The following is a 22,983-nucleotide window of genomic DNA, read 5'->3' as shown; positions in this document are numbered from 1 at the left end:
GCTGTCTTTATTTTATTTTTTTCCAGCTTTATTGAGATATAATGGACTCATAACATTGTGTAAGTTTAAGGTGCACAATGTGTTGATTTGATACATTTATAAATTGCAAAATGATTATCACCAGAACATTAGCTACCACCTCCGTCCTGTCACAACGTTATCATTTCTTTACTGTGGTGAGAACATTTAAGATCTACTTTCTTAGAAATTTTCAAGTATATGATACAGTATTATTAGCTATAATCACCATGCTGTAAATTAGATCCCCAAACTTGATAATCTTATAACTGAAAGTTTGTACCCTTTGACCCACATTTCCCCGTTTTCCCCAACCCCTGGTAACTTCCACTCTACTCTGTGTTTCTCTGAGTTTGGCATTTTTAGATTCCACATATAAGTTGGAGCATACAGAATTTGTCTTTCTCTGTCTGACTTATTTCACTTAGCATAATGCCCTCAAGCTCCAACCAAGTTATTGTAAATGGCAGGATTTCCTTCTGTCTCGTGACTGAATAATATTCCGCTGTGTGTGTGTGTCTGTGTGTCTGTCTGTCTGTCTCACATGCTCTTTATCCATTAATTCGTCGCTAGACACTTACGTTGTTTCCAAATCTTCGTTATTGTGAGTAATGCTGTAATGAACATGGAAGTATAGATATCTCTTTGAGATCCTGATTTTAATTCCTTTGGATATATAGCAGCAGTGGGATTGATTTATTAACCATTCTTATCTAATATTTTCCACCAGAAGATTAAGAATCCTATGTGACAGGTATAATAATTAGCTCCCTGAAATCCCTTTTAAAATAATTTCTCTTTTTAGCATCAAATGCAATGCTGTTCAAGTTCCATTCAAATTTGGGTTTGCTTAGATTGTCACTATCTCTCTATTTTACTTATAGCAGCAGTTCCTCAGTAAATTGGAGCATACAGGCTCAGTTAAGCCATACAACTACTCACCACTGAATTGAACCACTTTATAATTTTGGTCATTAATATAAAACAGATCAGTCATACCATTTCTCAGTATTTCATAATTTGATATTTTAAATGAATGCATCATAATCAAATCTTAAAAGGCAGTTGAAAGGAGAGGTCCTGAGACTCCTGTTGGATTTTGTACAGTGAGGAGCTAATGGAACATAAGAACAGACTTTGTTATCAGAGGTTTAGGTCTAATGGGCCTGAATTGATCTTCTTCACCCTTGAGGTGTACCCGCCTCTGGGACATGTGACAGCTGCCACCATCCCCCCACCCTTCTGAGCATTTTACCAGTACACAGAGGCCAACCCAGGCTTTAAAATATATTTTCTATTCATCTGTTTCAAAAAAAAACTTCATCTCCATAGAAGAGGTGAAATTTCTAGTGCAAGGAAGCTCAGAATTATTGGGAGGACCCTCTGTGTTTGTTTATTGAGACATGGGATCTTACTATTTTGTAGGTGATGTCAAACTTGTTAATGCTAAAAGCAGGGGTCCATAAACAGCATATGTTTTAAGTCCATTTAGGCAAGGAGCCAGCCGCCCCTGGACACTTGCCCAGCCAGGCTGACGCAGAGTGATGAAGGGAATGCATATGGCATTTTCAATCTGGGGCTGGCAGTGTTGCCACACAGTGGGCCTGGAAGGTCCCAGGCAAGGCCGATTGCATTCCTATTACGTGGTCTCCATTCCAGTGAAAAAGAGCACACACATGTTCTGTCTAGTATTTCACATGATTGTGTTTATGGCATCCATTGGGGTTATTTTTTCACTTAAAAGGCAGCATCCAAAAGATGCCATAATAAAACGTGCTGTAAACAAAGGAAAATGAAATCATCTGTCTTCCAGTGTGTGTTGGTGTGGGGATGGAGAGCATCAGTGTGGGCCAGGGAAGGGAAGCAAGAGGTGTTAAATCAGGAACGTGGTGATGATTACTCTACATGTTTTCTGTTAGAAGCGTATGAAGTCACAAACATGAAGAACCCTCGAGTATTGTCCCTTGTAAAAAAATTTTAAAAGATAGGCCCTGCATAAAGAAAACTAGTTAGACTAATTAGAATCATGACAAAATAAATATTTTAACAAGCTTCCAGTTAAAGCTTCTGGTGTGGATACACGTGGCTACTTTCTCTCCTACCAGAATTCATTTATACAATATTACCGAGATTTTTTTTATTTTCAAAGCATAAACCAGCCAACACGGTTCTTACTGTGTCCAAATACCTGATGGGGAGTGAATTCATGACAAGTTCATAGAAATTAGACAACTACCCTGACAAACCAGGCGAGTCCTTGAGTCAGACTGGGAGGGAACTAGGCTCGAGACAGAAACCAATCAGCTCTCTGCACCAGTCATCTGTGGATAGTGTTCGTCTAGTGATAAGTGCAAACACTGGATTTGGATCTAACCAAAAGTGCAGCATAACTACATTAAGATGATGGCAGATGGGAAGGCTGCATCAGGGTTGGAGACACAGGGAGAGGGGTAAAGTGTTAAAGAATAAAGAGCTAAATCTTTCCCCATAGTGCACAGTTAATGGACAATGCCTGATACTGGAAAATTCTTGTTGTTAGCTCTAAGGGATAAGTATCTAGATAATCAACTGAAAGAGATGGGGGGAGGATAAAACAATTCTCTTTTTCAGAATAAATCTTAGAAAGCTATTTAACTCTTCCTTTCTATGTATGTTTAACATTAATAAAATTATTTTAAAAGTATGGCCATAGTTGAATGTATTATATGTTGTGGGTTTTCCCTCTAATGAAACATCTAGTGCTGTGTTCAAGGTCAAACCCTGTGCCCCTTAGATTTGGTCGTGTTTCTGGAGACATAATGTTTAAAATTCTTGCCAGATTAAGAGACCTAAATTTATACTCCTAAATTCCACTGCCCAAAAATGGCGTGTCCCACTTGCCAGGGTCTTCCCCACTGTGCTTACAATGGAGGTATCTGGTACTGGGGAAGGGAGGTGAGACTGAAAAATGCCATCAACGTATTAACTAGGGAAATCTTGTGAAAATTTCTTATAGACCAAAAGTTATCATGTATTGTGTTATCAACTGGAAAGCTACCATTCTAACACTTTGAATCTGTGATCCAGAGCTTAAAATATAAATCTCAGACTGAACATAATGAGGTCCAAAAATCAAATTCTGGTTCCCTCATTTTAACTATAATCTTAAAAAAATAAAAATAAAAGCTAAAGTTAACGTCAAAATATTCAGCATTTTGGGTCACTTATCAAGTGAAAGGAAGATGATTTGGGGGGAATCACCATTTTTATTCACATACAATTACATTTATTATCTCATTCTCATTGTTGATGCAGAAACTGTGCAGATTCCTTTGCAGTTAACTTGAACACTGAACATTCTCTTAAATGCCTAATTTGACCAAAAAATGTGCTTTTAACTTTGCAGAGTAGCTGGTGGGTGTCAGGACCTAAAGTTTTAGAGAGCCCTCTCCTTCACTTAAGGAAGGGTTCCCCTGCCTCTATTTCTGCAGTATGATAAGCATACTTCATGTGTTTTCTCCTCCAGGAGTACCAGCCTTGTAATACCAACCCATGCCCTGAGCTGAAGAAGACCACACCCTGGACACCCTGGACGCCTGTCAACATCTCTGACAATGGGGGCCACTACGAGCAGCGATTTCGGTACACGTGCAAGGCCCGCCTGCCTGATCCAAACTTGCTGGAAGTGGGAAGGCAGAGAATTGAGATGCGGTACTGTTCTAGTGATGGAACCAGCAGCTGCTCCACTGACGGTGAGTAAGCGACTCTGTAGGGACTGACTCGCTTCCAGGGACAGGTGTTCTGTCTTATCTCTATGTTCATAGAAAAGCCCAGTTAAACTAAAATTTAACTGGGCTTCCTGTATTTTATTTGCTAAATCTGGCAACCCTGTCTCCAATTCAATCACTTATTCCCTTATTTCAGAACAGGCTGTGAACTTACTTCTTATGACATCAAAGTAAAAACAGAGAAAATGAATGACATTGTTTCTTTAACTTTATTCTCTTATCTGAACATATATTTTTTAATCCTTCCATTCTCAGATACATATAAAACCAACACTAATATTCATTTTAAATGATATAAACTAAGGAAAAATTTTGATACACATTTATAAAAGACTTCTTATATTTCCTCCAAAAGTGTATTGTGGGCATGGCTTAAAAAATACTTCATCCTTCTTGTGTCTTAATGGCTTCAAGTTCTAATGACTAGCCATGCATTTTGGTATTGATATCTTGAGAATACAGAATTGGACTTGTTTGCCTCTGACCACATGAAATGAGGCTAAATTGTGTGTTCTTTATTGATTAACCACAAACTACTCTCTCATCAGAGAAAAAGGTTTCTAATCTATTTTCTCTGAAGAGCATCTGCCTAGGTTTCTGAGCCAGAATTTTTAAGTAGACAACCAAGAAACTTAACAATGTATAGAACTGTTCACACATCTGCCTTCTCACATTTCCCCAGAACTTCATGGCATACTTTGAGAGTTTTTTGTTAAAACTTGTGTCACACTGCCTACCTTTGAGAAAATGACTGAATATTTTTTCATATTTTAAGTCAGTAGGCATTTCCATCAAAATGAACATGAATTGCACAAGGACAATTTGTTGTAGAATTCCCAATGGAAGTGAGAAAGGTGTATTTTCTTTGTAAGAAATTTCTCAGAACAATAAGTGACCTATTACCCAAAAAACCCTCTTACTTGTATAAGGACTTTGCTACATTGACAAATTGAGTTCTTAGTTGCACCCCTGTTAATAGCAACTGCAGAGAAAGAAGCTTGAGTTATAGGAGATTATCACACAAACTGCAATTTTATTTTTATTTGGTTTTGTGCTTCTGAGGTGTGTAAAAAGTGTTCCACTGATATCTGAGAGTATAGTTGCAGAAGCAAAGCAGACAGCACTACAGAATGAAAGTTAGTTTGAACTCTGGTTACTCTAAGAGTTCCTAACAGAATCGTGCTTTGGCCATTTCCCTTGCAGGCCTTTCTGGTGATTTCCTGCGTGCTGGGAGGTACTCTGCCCACACCGTCAACGGGGCCTGGTCAGCCTGGACCTCGTGGTCACAGTGCAGCCGAGACTGCAGCAGGGGCATTCGCAACCGGAAGCGTGTTTGCAACAACCCAGAGCCCAAGTTTGGGGGCATGCCTTGCCTGGGCCCCTCCCTGGAATACCAGGAATGCAACATCTTGCCCTGCCCAGGTGAGTGGATCGAGTAATCTGGAAAAGACCGAAACATCAAGGGCCTTGGAAGACTTTCTCACTCAGTTTCCCTGGCTTTATGTTTGAGACATAATTTGTGGTAGATAAATAGATAGATATAAATATAGATGTAGATGTAAATATAAGTGTAGACATAGATATCGATGTAGATATAGATATAGATATAAAACAGTTATAAATATAGATACGGATACAGATGTAGATAAAGGTATAGATATAGATAGATATAGATATAATCTTCCAACTGCATTGGTATAAAGACAGATATCACCTAGGCTGGATTATGTTCATCTGTTTCTTCTGCTTTAAAAGAAACTGAAGCATTCTCAGGAGCCCCTCTAAGGGATCGTGGCCCCAAGCGCTGCACCTCTTGAGAAGTGGGCTGGGCTGCCATGGTCCAGAGAGAGGTGTCCTGTCTTTAAACTGGAGGTTGGTCCCTCCCAGACTCTGATGCGCCCAACGCCCCCCGGAACTGACCTCCCTCCATACCCCAGAGTCCTCACCAGAGTGACAGTTATCAGGGGTGGCCCCGCAGGGCCCTGCCAAGCCTGTCGCTGGTGCCCTCGGCCGACAGGGGTCTACATCCTCCTGAGGTCAGTCCTCTGAACACGCAGCATCGTCTCCTGGAGACCCACAGGAGCTGTGCTGTCTGGGTCTTCCTCCTGGTCCCTGGCTTTTCATTCCGCGGGATTCCCACACAAGCGCAGGGTTAATACAATGACCCTAAGGAGCCCCCTCGCCCCCCCGCTCAGGGCGTTGTCTGCTAATACAGCCCCGAAGGCTCCTCTGTCGCCTTTGATGCTCTAACCATCTGTGCCTTCCTCTTGCCCCGGCTCTGAGTGCAGCTCTGTCACCTTGGTCTCTTCCCCCTGACCTTCCCACAGTCAGAGGATCTTTAATTTAACCCGATGCCTCACGGCCATCCTGAGTGCTGGCCTCTGGCTGTGCATCCTGCCTTTTGACTTTGTCAGAGTGACCACCCGAGGAGGGCAGGACCATCTCACTCACGCAGTGCCCTCAGCTCCCAGCGTGGGCCTGGCACACACTCGAAATAGCTCTCAGTGATGGTTATTGAATGATGAGAAAATAAGCAGTTGGTTACTTGATCTTCCTTTCTTTATTCATTCAGTTTTTCAGCAAACATTTTTGGATCGCCCGCTGTGTGCTATTCACTGAGTAAAGAAAGACACAGTGACCTTGTCCAGGTCAGAAAGGAACTGAAGAGTTTAGTGAGGAAGCATCCTGTGAATAATGTCAACCCAGTATAGTTGGGTCGATGACACGATGCAGTGGCTACGTCAGCTGGGGACCCATGGAGCTGGAATCACGGCAGCCCTACCGAGCAGGCTGCCCCTGGGCTGGGTCTTGAGGGACAGATGGGGTTTGGCCATATAGACAAGCAGGGGTGGGGCATGAGGGGTCATTCCAAATACTGTGTACCTTGGTTTTAAAGGCACAGACCGCTGCAAATAGAGCATCTTTTTCAGTTGGTACAAACAACTTTCTGAGTTCCTTAAGCAAGGAACTGGCTTGTAGCAGTACTTAGTGAGCATCTATTAGATGGATGGATAGATGGATAGATGGATGGATGGATGGATGGATGGATGGATGGATGGATGGATGGATGAATCAACATGTACATTAAACTGAAAATACAGTTCCCAGCTTTGTAGCTGGGTCACTCAGTAATGTCCCTGCTCCTCCAGCTGCCCCACTCCTCCTCAGCTGTCTCTGTCTGTTTCTCCAGCCTCAGGAGATGCTTCCCTCCAAACTACCCAGCTTTCCTGGCCAAGCGATGCCAAGGGGCTGGGAAAGGTCACAGAGACATGTCTTTCCCACAGCCCCAGCCTGGAGAATGGAAGGGCTCCTCCCCGGGGGGCTGAGAGGGGACCCGTGGGGCAACATGATTAGATGAGGATCCATCCTGTAAAGTGGGGGAGGGAAAGCCACATGGGAAAGTCAGGATCCCTCCATCCACTCCGCCTCCCCAGGCTCCAGACACAGGTCCATGCTGCCGTCGGCTGAATGTACAGACTCTCCAGATGCTCGGTTGCTGCCCTGGCCTTCGGGTGCAAGGCTCAGTCCCACGTCCGAGACATCCCATTAACATGATCTAGTGGCTGTTTTTATTTTCATTGATTTGATGGTCAAGGCAGTATCATGTACGCGTAACCTTAATGTCTTGAAATAGCTCTGTCCTCATCTTCTTTTTGAAAGCCAAGATTCCATAGAGGGTTGTGAAAACATTCAGAGTGGCCCTCTGCACTTTCCACTTGGGAATGCATGAGTTCAGGGGGTTGAGTGGGGCAAATGTCAATTCTCTCTCCCACCTCCTAGAAAATTCCTAACACAGGCCAGGATGCAACTCAACATGGAGGGGTTGGAAGAGCTCAGGGCTTTGGATGCTGAGCAGCCCGGCCAGTTATAGGCTATTTTTACTTCATTTAGGACTCTTTCCTCCCTATGCATTTACTCCTTTTTTGTCCTCTTGGGTCCACAAGAAACAGTTACAAAAGGGTGGTGTATTTTCTTTAAAAACAAGTTTTCTCATTATGATTAAGTTTGAAAATAAATCGAAGACCTGAGAAATATAAAAATACCTCTTAAATTAATCAATGAAAAATTTGATCTCCAATTCTAATGTGGATCAAAACTTGCAGTAAGCTTTGAAAGTTGAGCCCATGTTGAAATGATCCTTTTTCTTCTGTGGTTTGGTCTAACTAGTACTTTCACCGACATAATTTATTCCCAACATTGAGCAATAGCTTGATCTTTCTCCATCACTCCTTTTTCTCAATTCGTGTTTGATTCAGAACTGATTCCAGACCTTGGCCGACAAAGGACAGCAGATGGTTCTTTGTTCCTAAGTCATATTCCAATTCAATAAGATAATTTATTTCTTCTTTCTTATGAAAACAGTAAGTGCGAGGAAGAAGGAACAGTGAGTGAGAATCTCATGGAGGGGAGACCTTTTGAATCAAAGTGAATTTGGACAGGTGTGTGTTCTGTGGATGACATCAGTTAAGCACCTATGGTGTGCTAAGAACACTCCTTGCCTCTCTGTCCATGAAATCTTTGAGTCCACAGTTTGTTCTGTAAACTGCAAGTGACACAAAAGGAGGATAAGACACTGGTTCTGTCCTGGGCGGCTGGCAGAGGTCGCGCTAGCTGGGGCTTCACCTGCACAACTACAGAACCGGGTTCATGGTCTTTCCCAGGGACTGGGTTTTGTACTACAGATGTACATGCACTCCTTGGTCATCCTCGTGCTTGCATTTTGCATGCTTAGAACCATTTCCTGAAAGAATAGGAGGAACTGAAGAAGCGTAGGGGGGAATGTGAAAAGCCAGGTGGAAGATCCCGGATCCCCTCCTGTGATGGTCAGTGGCGCGCACAGCGCATTCGCACAGCGCAGACTCTCTCTGTAACCACATCACGTGGGTCAGATGTGGATTTCAGAAGCGGTGTGACTTTGTGTCCCTTCCCAGTGGATGGCGTGTGGTCTTGCTGGTCCTCCTGGTCAAAGTGCTCAGCGACCTGTGGAGGTGGACATTACATGAGGACCCGCTCGTGCACAAACCCAGCCCCCGCCTACGGAGGCGACATCTGCCTGGGCCTGCACACGGAAGAGGCTCTCTGCAACACGCAGCCCTGCCCCGGTAAGTGCCCCGGCCAGGCCCGTGCAGACAGCAGGGCAGACTCACCCTTTTCCTGATATACAAGTGGTGAAATGATGAAACCACGTCACGATAAGACCAAGAGAGGGGGACACATCAATGCCGCACTATTGCCAGTGAAGTGACCTCGTGATACATTGTTCTGCAATGGAATCATTCTCACCACGCTGTAGTTGCAGAACTAGTTACAGAAACCGGTGATAACCAAGCATTCTTAAAATATTTAAGCTGGTAATGGGAGCTGACGTTTTGTTGCTGAGAATCAAGGTGGGGAAGCAGGAGAGCCCTTGTGAAGTGGCTTCACAGGAATCCCCCCAGGACAGTGGGCATGGGGGTTCCGGGCTCCGAGGCCAGCTGGCCCGTGTGCCCAGTGGATGCCCTGCAGGAGCCCACCCATCCAAGAATTAGCTTCATTTTCTGCCATGTAGGGACCACTTGGAATGAAAATGAGACAATCTCTTCTGAGTCTAACTTTGACTTTGAAACACACACACACACACACACACACACACACACACACACACACACACACACGTTTTTAACTAGCTCCTGCAGACTTTCCTTGAAGGTTCCATGTATATTGAAAAGTGCCTAGAAACCAGATTCTCAGTCATCCCAAAAACTGGCACTTTGCACATTTCTAAGGAAAAATTATACCCTTTACAATGGATCAAAGCACAAGTTTCGTTGCCAAATTTAATTTAAAAAGAGGAAAAAACCAAGCTGCATAGAAAAACATTATTTTACATTATTAATATTTCATAAATAATATTGAGAGTTCATTTTTTTAACCTCCTTATCATAAAATGAGTATTAATTCTCTCTTTTCACACATCTGTAGGTCCGGGTGAATGTAACACATCTTAGCGAATCTTCCTTTTTGGGGTAAAGTGACTTTAGCTCGTTCATCTTTTGGCCTTGACGACTTGTGTGTGGATCCTATGTGCTTCAGTGACAGTAAACAAGGGATAGAGTGAATTCCACCACAAGTACAGCCTGCCTTTGGCGTACTGACCCTGCAAAGTTGTTTTCACAACTGGAAAGAAAGTATTTGTAGTAGCTTGAACCCCTTTTGCAACCAGGACTTTCTCATTAACACACTGTCATTTCTCTTGCTTGAGCACTGAGGCCTGTAGAAATTTTCTGGAGAAGGATTTGAGTATGACCCCATAGGAATGGGGTCTGCATTGATGATCTCTCTGCCACCAAGGAAGGGTCACGCACAGCCAGGCTTCATGCATTAGCTTATGGAGTGTCTAATACAGTTAATTTAGAGCATTAAAATAATGTGAGTTTTAGAAAATGTATCTTAAGCACATTATTTCTAATCAAAGGTATATGAGTTCTTTTATTCTTGCTCCTTTGTATTTTATTTACTGGACTGGTCATAAGATACGAGTCCATCTTATTTATACACAGACCCACTATAAACATCATATGAAACCTTAATGTACATAAGCTGACCCAACTTCCAGGTTGATGGATCTTAGTGGGTCTTGTTGCCGCATCTCCTGTCTTCTGGCCGCTGCAGAGAGCTGGTCGGAGTGGTCAGACTGGTCCGAGTGTGATGTGTCTGGAGTCCAGGTCCGCATCCGCCAATGCATTCTTCTGTTCCCCGTGGGCAGCCAGTGTTCCGGAAACACCACGGAGAGCCAGCCCTGTGTTTTTGATTCCAATTTCCTCCCAGGTAAGAGGGGAGATGCTTATTAGTGCAAACAAAATCATTTCCAGTACTTTGAGAGGCAATGATTCGTAGGTGGGAGTTTTATCTGTTCTATGAGGTCCTGTTTGCTGAAACAGAGATGATTCAATCAACTCTTATGGTTTCAAGGCGATTATAGATTTGTAGATAACTGCGTCTGTAGACTTGAATTTAGGCCATGAGTTTTAAGGTTTTTTTAAGCACAATGTCTTCTACAATTTATTGCCTATAACACAGTCAGAATAGTTTGTTCAAAAAATGAAAATAGGTTCTTTGGTTACTTTAATATTAAGTTAAATGCTTTGGCAAAGTTGTGCATATGTGTTTGCACAGGGAAAGAGGGCCATTCTCTTCATACAGCCTTAGTTTATTTGGGAAAATGGAAGGCTGTCCTTGCTCTCGTCTTGGAGAAGAGGTTGGCTTGGCCCTTTGACTACAGGCTTTTCCATGTGAAATCGATGTTTAGTTATTAGTGATAGCTAGTCACACATCACAGGCTCACTGTAGGCACGGGCTAGATACTTACAAATCATTTCATATATGCCCACCGTGTGCCTTAGCGCTCTGATGTGGACCAAAAGCAGAGACTAACCTCTTACACGGTAATAGCAGGGAATGCCTTGTTTTCCTTCACTAAAGGAAAGATATTATTTTAGAAAAAACTATCAGCTTCAGCCTCAAAAGGCACCTCAATCTTCTGTGGTCTAGAACTGCAAGAGTGTTTATTGTTGTTTCCTTTTCAACCATAGACATATTTTTAATTCTTGTTATCGAATGAGAAATCAATACAGGAGAGAATAGTGTTTCTGGACTCTTGAAATGGTGTTTATCCTTGGGGTTAAACATTTAGGTGGATCTCTCCTTTTATTGGCATCCTACTTGTCAGTTTCACATGGGGGCATGGCAGAGATCGTGAATGGGCTCCGAGTAGGAAGATTATTTGTTTTGGCAATTTCCTCTGAGCTCTGGTGGCGTGGTCCCCCTCCCCAGGGAACGTGACAACACTGACTTAGATGAGACAAAAAATCTGAGGCAGGAATACTACAGGCAAACACTGTGGGGTTCCACAGCTGGCAGAATGCATTGTAACAGAAAATCAGCACATATGCCAGCCTTATTTTGAAACTAGTGCCCTGGTTTCAACCCAAGGGACCATAGCATTTTCTTTTTGTAATAATGAATCTCACCCCTCTCCAATCAAGGTGACCTTGACCAAATACATCTCCGGTTGGTTAAAAAAAAAAAGAAAGAAAGAAATACATTTTTAAAAACAATTAATCAGGCTTTTGGAAACTGACTCGCATAAAACTCAAAATCATTAGACATTTCATAAATGAATCATTAATGTGATCTTCCTTCCCTACACCCTTTGTACATTGTGATTAAACTTTGTTTCTCCAGAAGTATCTGTGGCAAGATCCAGCAGCGTAGAAGAGAAAAGGTGTGGAGGTAAGTTCTTTTTTTTAATTAATTTCAGGTATTTTCCAGTCATTTCTCTTCCCATATGTTTCATATGATGTTTCTGCTACTGGCCAAGAAAAAAATAAAATAAAACTGGAGAAACTCCTGAATCCAAACACCTTATATATTTTGGCAGTAGAAATGCTAAGGAGTCCATATTTGACATCTGGATCAGTGGTTCTCAGAGGGTCCTTAGACCAGCATCATCAGTATCACCTGGGAACTTGATAGAAATGCAGATTCTCAGGCTGCACCACCATCTACAGAGTCAGAACCTCCCTGAGAGGGGCCCAGCACTCTGTGGCTTAATAAGCCCTTCAGGTGAGTCTAGTGCACATAAGCTTTATGGCCCAGTGATCTCAGTGTTAGCTACAGTTAGATTTCCTATGAGTAAAACAGAATTCAACCATTTTCTTTATATTTAGAGTGCAAATCCATGGAAGCCAGCCTCAAATCTCCAAACTGCTGAAATGATAAAATGTCAGAATTTTATTATGGGCAAAAGGCTATACCTATATCTCCAGAGATATTTTTCTAACTTCCTGCAACCCTGAATGACAGAAATTGCATTCTCTGGGTCAAATACATAATGCTTGTGGACTTTCCCGTCTAGTTCTAGCCTGTTTGGATGGGAGGGGCCGGCTGTCCATTGATCAGAGCCTAGCCCTGGTCCACCTTTGGTGTCAGAGCCAATAACCACACACAAGTCCAGCATCTTCATGTGTATAGCTGATGACTCTTCCTAACCATTTCTAACATAATCCATTCCAGTGGGAAGCCCCAGGCAGCTCAGCCCAACGGGCTTTGACCTCTCACACTCAGAAGGAATCTGGGTTTTCATCGGTGTGTTTTAGGAATGTACTTAGTTATTGACTACACTGATTAAGAGTCTGCTATCTGTTACGCTCTATCTATTTAGTCAGCCATCTGTTACTCCATTTGTTCAATCATCTTTCCTGAGCACCCACTCTGTGTCAGTTTTGTGAGGGGTGTTGAGCTTACAGTGGGGACTCAAACAGCCCCCAGCCCCTCTGGAACCAAAAGTCATATCCCAAGAGAGCCCTGTGCCTGAGAAGGGCAGTGTCTGGTGTCTGACTGGCTCAGTTCAGTGAGCCGCTACTTGGGGATCCGGCTGCAAGGTGAATGTTGGCTGGTTCACATAAACAGAATTATAGCTGTAGTATTTTTAGGTCAGCAGTCACTGTGTGCCCGACACCGTAGACGTATCCTGTTTCATCCTCACAAAGAGCGTTCGCGTGGGTGCCTCAGCCCACTGTTCTTTACGTAAAATGCTTGGAGGTAGAGCAGGGTTCGGAAGTCAGCATTCTTCAGATTATAGATGGGTAATACGGGTCATATAAGGTATGACACCCTGAGGTCTGGGGGTCGCACTCCGCAACCAACCTCTTTAATGACGTTGCCGTGAAATGTGGGTGAAGTGAAGCTGCTAATCAATGCTTCTCCTGGTTCTGCAGCAAACGATCAGGTCAGGTCAGGCTTCGCTGCCACGTGAGTGATGAAAAGTCAGTTTTCAGAGAAATTTTCGTTTGGGGAATTGTAGAGAAGGAATAGCAGCCACGTCTTTTTATCTGTATTTTATAAATAGGGATCATGAGGGTCAGAGAGATGCGGTCCACACAAACAGTCGAAGTGAAGCCGGCTTCGGATCCAGGCAGTGGGATCCCAGCGTGAGCTTTAAGCCCGGAGCACCACGGGAAAAGGGTCCTGGTGCCGAGGGTCCCAGAGGAGGGTATCTGAGGTACACAGCCACAGCAGCCCTGGCCAGGCGACACTCTTGGACAACACCCGGGGTCGCCAGGGGATCAGAGCTTGTAGAGAGTGTTCCTGCCCTGAGAGAGGTCAAGGCAGAACCTGGGGGCAGCCAGCTTGACTGGCCCTCCAGGCCTAACACAAGTTCAAAAACCACTTTCCTCGGCCAGCCTTCTCAGGGTTAAGATACGGGAGTCCTGCCAAGACCTTGAGCACCCAGGAGGACACGATGCCAAAGGCTTATTGCATCCTAAAATGCAGCTTCTGCATGTTTGAACCAGCTGTACCAAAGGCTGCACCAAATCAAGCCTTGAGGTGCTATTGATTCAATCATAGAAACTTTAATTACTCTATAATATTCAGAACCAATCATTTAGATCTTAGGCTGCTGACATTGACACAGCAGAGTAGGTGGGTAAGAGGTCAGATGGGGCTAATTGTGGGGCTGAGAAGTAAAAACAATCACCTAGCAAGGAAGTTTGGGGATGCTTTTTTCAGTTTGTTGAAAAGAATCAAACTTTGCACAGAAAATCAGCCAGTTGAATCGACTGGGTAGTTGGTCTCTAGTCTAGCTTTACTGACCAAAATCAACAGCAAAAATTGTTGTATTCAAAGCAAAGAGCCACGCTAAGCAGATTCAAGAGATTTCAGAGGCTCGATTTTTCGCTTATGCAGAAAAAATGTAGGCCTATTGACATGTTCCAACTTAGCTATTTTTAGTTGCATGAGACACAAAGACTCATCATAAAGATGTCAGCTGGCCCCAGCCTTCCCCAGGCACCTGCAGGAATGATTCATTTGACTAATAACAAAGTACCTGCATAGGGAGAGAGTCATACATCTTCTATATATTATTTTATCAGTGCAGCAGAAGTACTTTTATCCATATGCTGCATTGACCCTGGGGGGGTCCAAACGGCTAAAGTATCGAGAGATGACAACAGGTATGAAATCACTCTTGCTTATCTTGAGGGCAACTTCAGGGTTAGAGTAGAAGCTTCTAGCGGTTGCTGGTAGAATGGCCCCTGGATGCTTTATCCAGCTGTCCCAGGTTCAGCCCTAGAGTCTTCAGACAAAATCAGGAACCGCCAAAGATTTAGCGATTCCTTTCTCTTTGTTAAACCAGTGACAGGATAATCAAGAAGTGAAATACTGAGGTGGATGTCAGGGAGTGGGTGATATCTGTGGAATGTTCTAGTAACGTCCTCCTGGATTATCCACCTCCAGGTGTGGAAGACACCTGAGGCGCGTGTCAGGAGTCACCTGTTTGGAGTCTCAGCGTGGGTGGAGTAGGTTGGTGACGGTTCGCAGAGCACAGAGGACGAGGCTGCCTCCCCACGCGGTGTTCATCCGCCTCCTGGAGCGAATCCATCTCCCAGCGCCCAGGGCCCTGAAACAGTGTCCAGGAACAGCAAAGGGGCACAGCTTAAAGGGAGAAGCTTAGAGGGTTTAGAGACGGATGAAGGACGCTCCACCTGTGCTGTGGATCTCAGGTGAGGCGAGGACAGCTCAGAGAGTCCTCGGGAGGAGCCCAGGTGTTTAAGGAGAAAACATCCCAGAACCGGGGTGTGGAAGACAAGCTCACGGGTCTTCGCTCCCCAAGAGCCCTGGGGACCTCCCCACGGGGCCCAGCGGTCTCACCCAGCATCTACAGGGGTGCCCAGCAGGCATCTTCAGTGGTCCCGTTCGGGTGCAGGGAGAGCAAGGGTGTCACTCAGCCCTCTGGTGGTGCATGGAGGGGACACCTTGGGAGAAAAGCCAGATCCCCAGGATGTACAGTGGAGACATAGGGCCAAGAACCCTTAGGCAACTGGTTAGCCATACGGTGCCAACGCAGCATAGAAAAATTGAGGTCCTGTTTTGCTTTACCTGATTTTCAATAATTTCAGCCTCATGGTCATGGCTCAGATGTTGTCTTTATTCCCTGAAAGGCTTAAAATTTTGATTGTAAGGTGTTTTACCAACACACAATGCATATCTTTTTTTCTTTTGTTGCTCTTTGTCAGAGATTAAGCAGTTCTTGGTTAAGCTACCTTGATGTCACTCAAACCAATCCTGTCTTAGAGACATGAGTCCATGTCCGCTCGTTTTGTCAACACTGTGTATTTATAACTCAAAGAAAATAACTTAAAGATGCTATTAGATAGAAAAAACACTGTAAAAAAAGAGGATCATTTCATGACTATTAATAGATCATATTCCTTTGACACAAATCCTTTGTTTCTTTGGAGTAAGCCATTTTCTTTATAAGGTCTCCAAAATACAATGTGAGTGAAAAAATGGTACCCAGGATAATATTTACAACACGCACACACAGCATGCAAGTGCGCAGAGTGTCTCTGGAAGAGCACAGGAGAAGGTGGTGACAGTGGTTCCCTCTCAGAAAGAAAAAAGATTTATTCTTGTATATCCTTTTGCACTTTTTTTTCATGCAATCAAATGTTATACAATATGTGTATCTTCATGTTCCAAAAAATGTAATGGAAAACATAAGAATGATAGAATCGGAACAAAATTTAAATAAAATGAAATGATAAAGGAGGGGGAAATAGTCGGGCTTGCAGGTGAGCAGTGATTGGAAGTACTAGATACATCCTTGCTTTGTTCCCGGGACACAGCCAGGCTGCAAGCAGGGACTCAGCCTGTTCAGGAAAATGGAAAACATGTTCCCTAGAAACACCCCCAGACCACAGATCATGCTACACTTGAAACAGAAGAACGGTCTCTTACAAGCCTTTAAAGAAAAAAGTGTCTCTGCCAGCGTATTGGGTGACCTTTAAAAGATCACCATATTATATGGTGGCTATAATCCATAAGAGCGTTGACTTAAACTACACTGAACTCGCTGCAGAGAAGTGTCTTGGCGGCCACGACATTTCAAAGGAAGGCCCTATGATTTCCTGAGTCTTAGAAGGAGTGTGGAGCTTTCCACTGGGTCCTTCTCTTTTTCTCTGAGCCCACTGAGCTGGGGAGGAGCGCATCCTTTTCCAGCGTGGCCTCATTTTAGATGTTGTCTTCCCAGAGTTCAACTTGTTCCACATGATCGCCGTGGGGCTCAGCAGCTCCATCCTGGGCTGCCTTCTTACGCTGCTTGTCTACACCTACTGCCAGCGGTACCAGCAGCAGTCCCACGATGCCACCGTCATCCACCCCGTTGCGCCCGCCCCTCTCAACACCAGCATAACTAACCACATCAACAAACTGGACAAGTATGACTCGGTGGAGGCCATCAAGGTAAGAGAACAGCAGCCTCCGCTGCAGCCAGGTGTGCAAAGACGGCAGGTGGACCCTGACGGCAAAGCTCCGTGGTGGTGGCATAGGTGACAGGGTGGGGGACAAGGTAAGTGGCTCCTCTTATTTTTTTTTATTTTTATTTTACATTGAAGCATAGTTGATGAACAACATTGTGTTAGTTTCAGGTGTACAGCAAAGTGATTCAGTTATACATATACATGTATCTATTCTTCAAATTCTTTGGATGACCTGCCTTAGTTATTTATTTATTTTTTAACATCTTTATTGGAGTATAATTGCTTTACAATGGTGTGTTAGTTTCTGCTGTATAACAAAGTGAATCAGCTGTACATATACATATATCCCCATATCTCCTCCCTCTTGCGTCTCCCTCCCACCCTCCCTATCCCACCCCTCCAGGTGGTCACAAGCACCGAGCTGATCTCCCTGTGCTATGCAGCTGCTTCCCACTAGCTATCTATTTTACATTTGGTAGTGTATTTATGTCCATGCCACTCTCTCACTTCATCCCAGCTTACCCTTCCCCCTCCCCATGTCCTCAAGTCCATTCTCTATGTCTGCATCTTTATTCGTGTCCTACCGCTAGGTTCTTCAGAACCTTTTTTTTTTTTTAGATTCCATATATATGTGTTAGCATATAGTACTTGTTTTTCTCTTTCTGACTTACTTCACTCAGTATGACAGTCTCTAGGTCCATCCACTTCACAACAAATAACTCAGTTTTGTTTCTTTTTATGGCTGAGTAATATTCCATTGTATATATGTGCCACATCTTCTTTATCTATTCATCTGTCGATGGATGCTTAGGTTGCTTCCATGTCCTGGCTATTGTAAATAGAGCTTCAGTGAACATTGTGGTACATGACTCTTTTTGAATTATGGTTTTCTCAGGGTATATGCCCAGTAGTGGGATTGCTGGGTCATATGGTAGTTCTATTTTTACTCTTTTAAAGACCCTCCATACTGTTCTCCATAGTGGCTGTATCAATTTACATTCCCACCAACAGTGCAAGAGGGTTCCCTTTTCTTCATACCCTCTCCAGCATTTATTGTTTGTAGATTTTTTGATGATGGCCATTCTGACTGGTGTGAGATGATACCTCAATGTAGCTTTGATTTGCATTTCTCTAGTGATTAGTGATGTTGAGCATCCTTTCATGTGTTTGTTGGCAATCTGTATATCTTCTTTGGAGAAATGTCTATTTAGGTCTTCTGACCATTTTTGGATACATTCCCACCAACAGTGCAAGAGGGTTCCCTTTTCTTCATACCCTCTCCAGCATTTATTGTTTGTAGATTTTTTGATGATGGCCATTCTGACTGGTGTGAGATGATACCTCAATGTAGCTTTGATTTGCATTTCTCTAGTGATTAGTGATGTTGAGCATCCTTTCATGTGTTTGTTGGCAATCTGTATATCTTCTTTGGAGAAATGTCTATTTAGGTCTTCTGACCATTTTTGGATTGGGTTGTTTGGTTTTTTGATATGGAGCTGCATGAGCTGCTTGCATATTTTGGAGATTAATCCTTTGTCACTTGCTTCATTTGCAAATATTTTCTCCCATTCTGAGGGTTGTCTTTTCATCTTGTTTATGTTTTCCTTTGCTGTGCAAAAGCTTTTACGTTTCATTAGGTCCCATTTGTTTATTTTTATTTCCATTTCTCTAGGAGGTGGGTCAAAAAGGATCCTGCTGTGATTTATGTCATAGAGTGTCCTGCCTATGTTTTCCCCCTAAGAGTTTTATAGTGTCTGGCCTTACGTTTAGGTCTTTAATCCATTTTGAGTTTATTTTTGTGTATGGTGTTAGGGAGTGTTCTAATTTCATTCTTTTACATGTAGCTGTCCAGTGTTCCCAGCACCACTTATTGAAGAGGCTGTCTTTTCTCCATTGTATATTCTTGCCTCCTTCATCAAAGATAAGGTGACCATATGTGCGTGGGTTTATCTCTGGGCTTTCTATCCTGTTCCATTGATCTATATTTCTGATTTTGTGCCATCACCATACTGTCTTGATTACTGTAGCTTTGTAGTATAGTCTGAAGCCAGGGAGTCTGTTTCCTCCAGGTCCGTTTTTCTTTCTCAAGATTGCTTTGGCTATTCGGGGTCTTTTGTGTTTTCCTACAAATTGTGAAATTTTTTGTTCTATTTCTGTGAAAAATGTCATTGGTAGTTTGATAGGGATTATATTGAATCTGTAGATTGCTTTGGGTAGTATAGTCATTTTCACAATGTTGATTCTTCCAATCCAAAAACATGGTATAACTTTCCATCTCTTTGTATCATCTTTCATTTCTTTCATCAGTGTCTTAGAGGCCTTGCTTTTGTATCCATTCAACCAGTCTATGTCTTTTGGTTGGAGCATTTAATCCATTTACATTTAAGGTAGTTATCGATATGTATGTTCCTATTACCATTTTCTTAATTGTTTTGGGTTTGTTATTGTCGGTCTTTTCCTTCTCTTGTGTTTCCTGCCTAGAGAAGTTCCTTTAGCATTGTTGTAAAGCTGGCTTGGTGGTGCTGAATTCTCTTAGCTTTTGCTTGTCTGTAAAGATTTTAATTTCTCTGTCGAATCTGAATGAGATCCTTGCTGGGTAGAGTAATCTTGGTTGTAGGTTTTTCCCTTTCATCACTTTAAATATGTCCTGCCATTCCCTTCTGGCTTGCAGAGTTTCTGCTGAAAGATCAGCTGTTAACCTTATGGGGATTCCCTTGTATGTTACTTGTTACTTTTCCCTTGCTGCTTTTTAATATTTTTTCTTTGTATTTAATTTTGATACTTTGATTAGTATGTGTCTTGGCATGTTTCTCCTTGGATTTAGCCTGTATGGGACTCTCTGCACTTCCTGGACTTGATTGACTATTTCCTTTCTCATATTAGGGAAGTTTTCAACTATAATCTCTTCAAAAATTTTCTCAGTCCCTTTCTTTTTCTCTTCTTCTTCTGGGACCCCTATAATTCGAATGTTGGTGAATTTAATGTTGTCCCAGAGGTCTCTGAGACTGTCCTCAATTCTCTTCATTCTTTTTTCTTTATTCTGCTCTGCAGTAGTTATTTCCACTATTTTATCTTCCAGGTCACTTATCTGTCCTTCTGCCTCAGTTATTCTGCTATTGATCCCTTCTAGAGTCTTTTTAATTTCATTTATTGTGTTGTTCATCACTGTTTGTTTGCTCTTTAGTTCTTCTAGGTCCTTGTTAAACGTTTCTTATATTTTCTCCATTCTATTTCCACGATTTTAGATCATCTTTACTATCATTATTCTGAATTCTTTTTCAGGTAGACTGCCTATTTCCTCTTCATTTGTTTGGTCTGGTGGGTTTTTACCTTGCTCCTTCATCTGCTGCATATTTCTCTATATTCTCATTTTGTTTAACTTAGTGTGTTTGGGGTCTCCTTTTCACAGGCTGCAGGTTCATAGTTCCCGTTGTTTTTGGTGTCTGCCCCCAGTGGGTGAGGTTGGTTCAGTGGGTTGTGTAGGCTTCCTGATCAAGGGGACTGGTGCCTGCATTCTGGTGGATGAGGCTAGATCTTGTCTTTCTGGTGGGCAGGACCGCATCCAGTGGTGTATTTTGGGGTGTCTGTGAACCTATTATGACTTTAGGTAGCTCCTCTGCTAATGGGTGGTGTTGTGTTCCTGTCTTGGTAGTTGTTTGGCATAGGGTGTCCAACACTGTAGCTTGCTGGTCGTTGAGTGGAGCTGGGTCTTAGCGTTGAGATGAAGATCTCTGGGAGAGCGTTCACTGATTGATATTACATGGGGCCGGGAGGTCTCTGGTGGTCTAGTGTCCTGAACTTGGCTCTCCCACCTCCGAGGCTCAGGCCTGACACCCGGCCAGAGCACCAAGACCCTGTCAGTCACATGGCAGACATCTCAACAGCCACAAAGGGAGCAAGCAAGCATTTTCTGACATGCCTTTTAAGCTTTGCTGTTCCTGTGAAAAGGTGGCTTCTCATATTGGGAATTAGGTTAAAAATGGGACATGGAAATGGCAACAAATAAAATGCTGGAAACTATCGAGTGATTGGTCACCATCCAGATCTGCATCCGCTGTGCCTCAGCATCCAAAGAGCGGTCCCACCAAAGAGAAGCGCTCCGTGCTGAGGACCTGCACATGCTGAGCAGTGAAATGAGGACTGGGATTGGTCAATCAGATATACAGGTCCATTACAGGAACCCCCAGGACGGCATCCTGAGAACAATTGTTACATTATTATAAAGACTATCTTCCAATAACTTTGAAGCATAATGAAGTTTCTTCAATTCTGTGTAATGTTGATGCTGGTGCAATTGGTGGGGGGAGGTGATGCATTGTGTTAAATTTCCTGAGTGGGTGATTAATAACCCAGTGTTTCACCCAGAAATTTAGAGTGAATGACCAGTCTCCTTCTTGTTCTAAGGAAGAAAAGGTGGAAAAGGGGTGAGCCTGACAGATCTAGGTTCATGAGTCACTTACCAGCCAGGTAGACTTCTCCTAGGTATTCACAGTAACTGAGCCTCCATTTTTTTCCTTGGTGAATTGGAGATAATGAGAATAAAGTGAGGTAAATTATACACAATGCCTTGAACACTGCCTGGCAAAATAAAAGCGGTTTTTATTTGAGGCATTTTGCATCCTGGTTCAGAGTACAAGTTACCTACTTCTTTGAACCTTTAAAATGGGTTAACACTATGTACTCCTGTATCATTGTTGTGAGGTTTAAATGGACTAGGGTACATGAAGCCCAGCATCCAGCAAATAGTGGCTGTTGTTCTTACTGTGTCTACACAAGAGGTCAGGAATGTGGCTGGAAAGACATCACAGGCTCTTGTTACTGCACCCAACCTTCCCTACCACCCACATGAATGCAGGGAGTTCTCATGAGCTAAGTTACCTTCATTTTTTTCTTGTTTTTTTTTTCTCTTTTCTTCTTCCATTGCAGTGTAGTTGATTTTCAATACTGTTAGTTTCTGGTGTACAGCAAAGTGATTCAGTTATACATACATATATTTTTCTGACTCTTTTTCATTATAGGTTATTACAAGATACTGAATCTAGTTCCCTATGCTATACAGTAAATCCTTGCTTTTCATTTTATATATAACGGTGTGTATCTATTAATCCCATACTCCTCATTTATCCCTCCCCCACCTTTCCCCTTTGGTAACTGTAAGTTTGTTTTCTATGTCTGTGAGTCTATTTCTGTTTTGTAAATAAGTTCATTTGTATTATTTTTTATATGATATGTCGAGGTGTGCTTGCTAATGCTTTTTTTTCTTTTTTAAATTTTATTTATTTATTTATTTATTTATGGCTGTGTTGGGTCTTCGTTTCTGTGCGAGGGCTTTCTCCAGTTGCGGCAAGCGGGGGCCACTCCTCATCGCGGTGCGCGGGCCTCTCACTATCGCGGCCCCTCCCGCCGCGGAGCACAGGCTCCAGACACGCAGGCTCAGCAATTGTGGCTCACGGGCCCAGTCGCTCCAAGGCATGTGGGATCTTCCCAGACCAGGGCTCGAACCCGTGTCCCCTGCATTGGCAGGCAGACTCTCAACCACTGTGCCACCAGGGAAGCCCTGTATTATTTTTTAGATTCCACATATAAGTGATATCATATGACATTTGTCTTTGTCTGACTTACTTCACTCAGTATGATAATCTCTAGGTCCATCCACATTGCTGCAAATGGCAATATTTCATTAAGTTACCTAAATTTGGATATTTCTGTTAAGTTGGTGGTTCCCCTTAATATTCTTAGGGAGTATTTTGATGCCCTCTCTCTGCTATGATGGTTTCCTTTGAAATTCAGTTTCCTTCTCATGTGGGAGTACGGAATATCTTCAGCCCTTACAACTGCCACTGGTTGGAAGGTCTTGTGTGCTGGGAGCTGCAGTGTTCACACTTGCCCTCCCC

General features: G+C 43.1%; 1 protein-coding gene across 4 annotated transcripts in view; it reads left to right on the top strand.

The window, feature by feature from the left end:
* SEMA5A (semaphorin 5A) overlaps positions 1–22,983 on the top strand; it is a 527,169-nt gene that overhangs the window by 471,024 nt on the left and 33,162 nt on the right. For all 4 annotated transcript variants that reach the window (XM_007191632.2, XM_057540979.1, XM_057540980.1 and 1 more), the window contains exons 17-22: positions 3,524–3,749; positions 4,989–5,207; positions 8,717–8,887; positions 10,437–10,592; positions 12,009–12,056; positions 16,861–17,072. In XM_007191632.2, the coding sequence (XP_007191694.2) occupies positions 3,524–3,749; positions 4,989–5,207; positions 8,717–8,887; positions 10,437–10,592; positions 12,009–12,056; positions 16,861–17,072 (1,032 nt within the window). The remainder of the gene's footprint in view (positions 1–3,523; positions 3,750–4,988; positions 5,208–8,716; positions 8,888–10,436; positions 10,593–12,008; positions 12,057–16,860; positions 17,073–22,983) is intronic.

This window comes from Balaenoptera acutorostrata, chromosome 2 (assembly GCF_949987535.1).
Source record: "Balaenoptera acutorostrata chromosome 2, mBalAcu1.1, whole genome shotgun sequence".
NCBI lineage: Eukaryota > Metazoa > Chordata > Mammalia > Artiodactyla > Balaenopteridae > Balaenoptera > Balaenoptera acutorostrata.
Note: the sequence above shows the minus strand (reverse complement) of the source record. Positions and strands in the feature narration are given on the sequence as shown.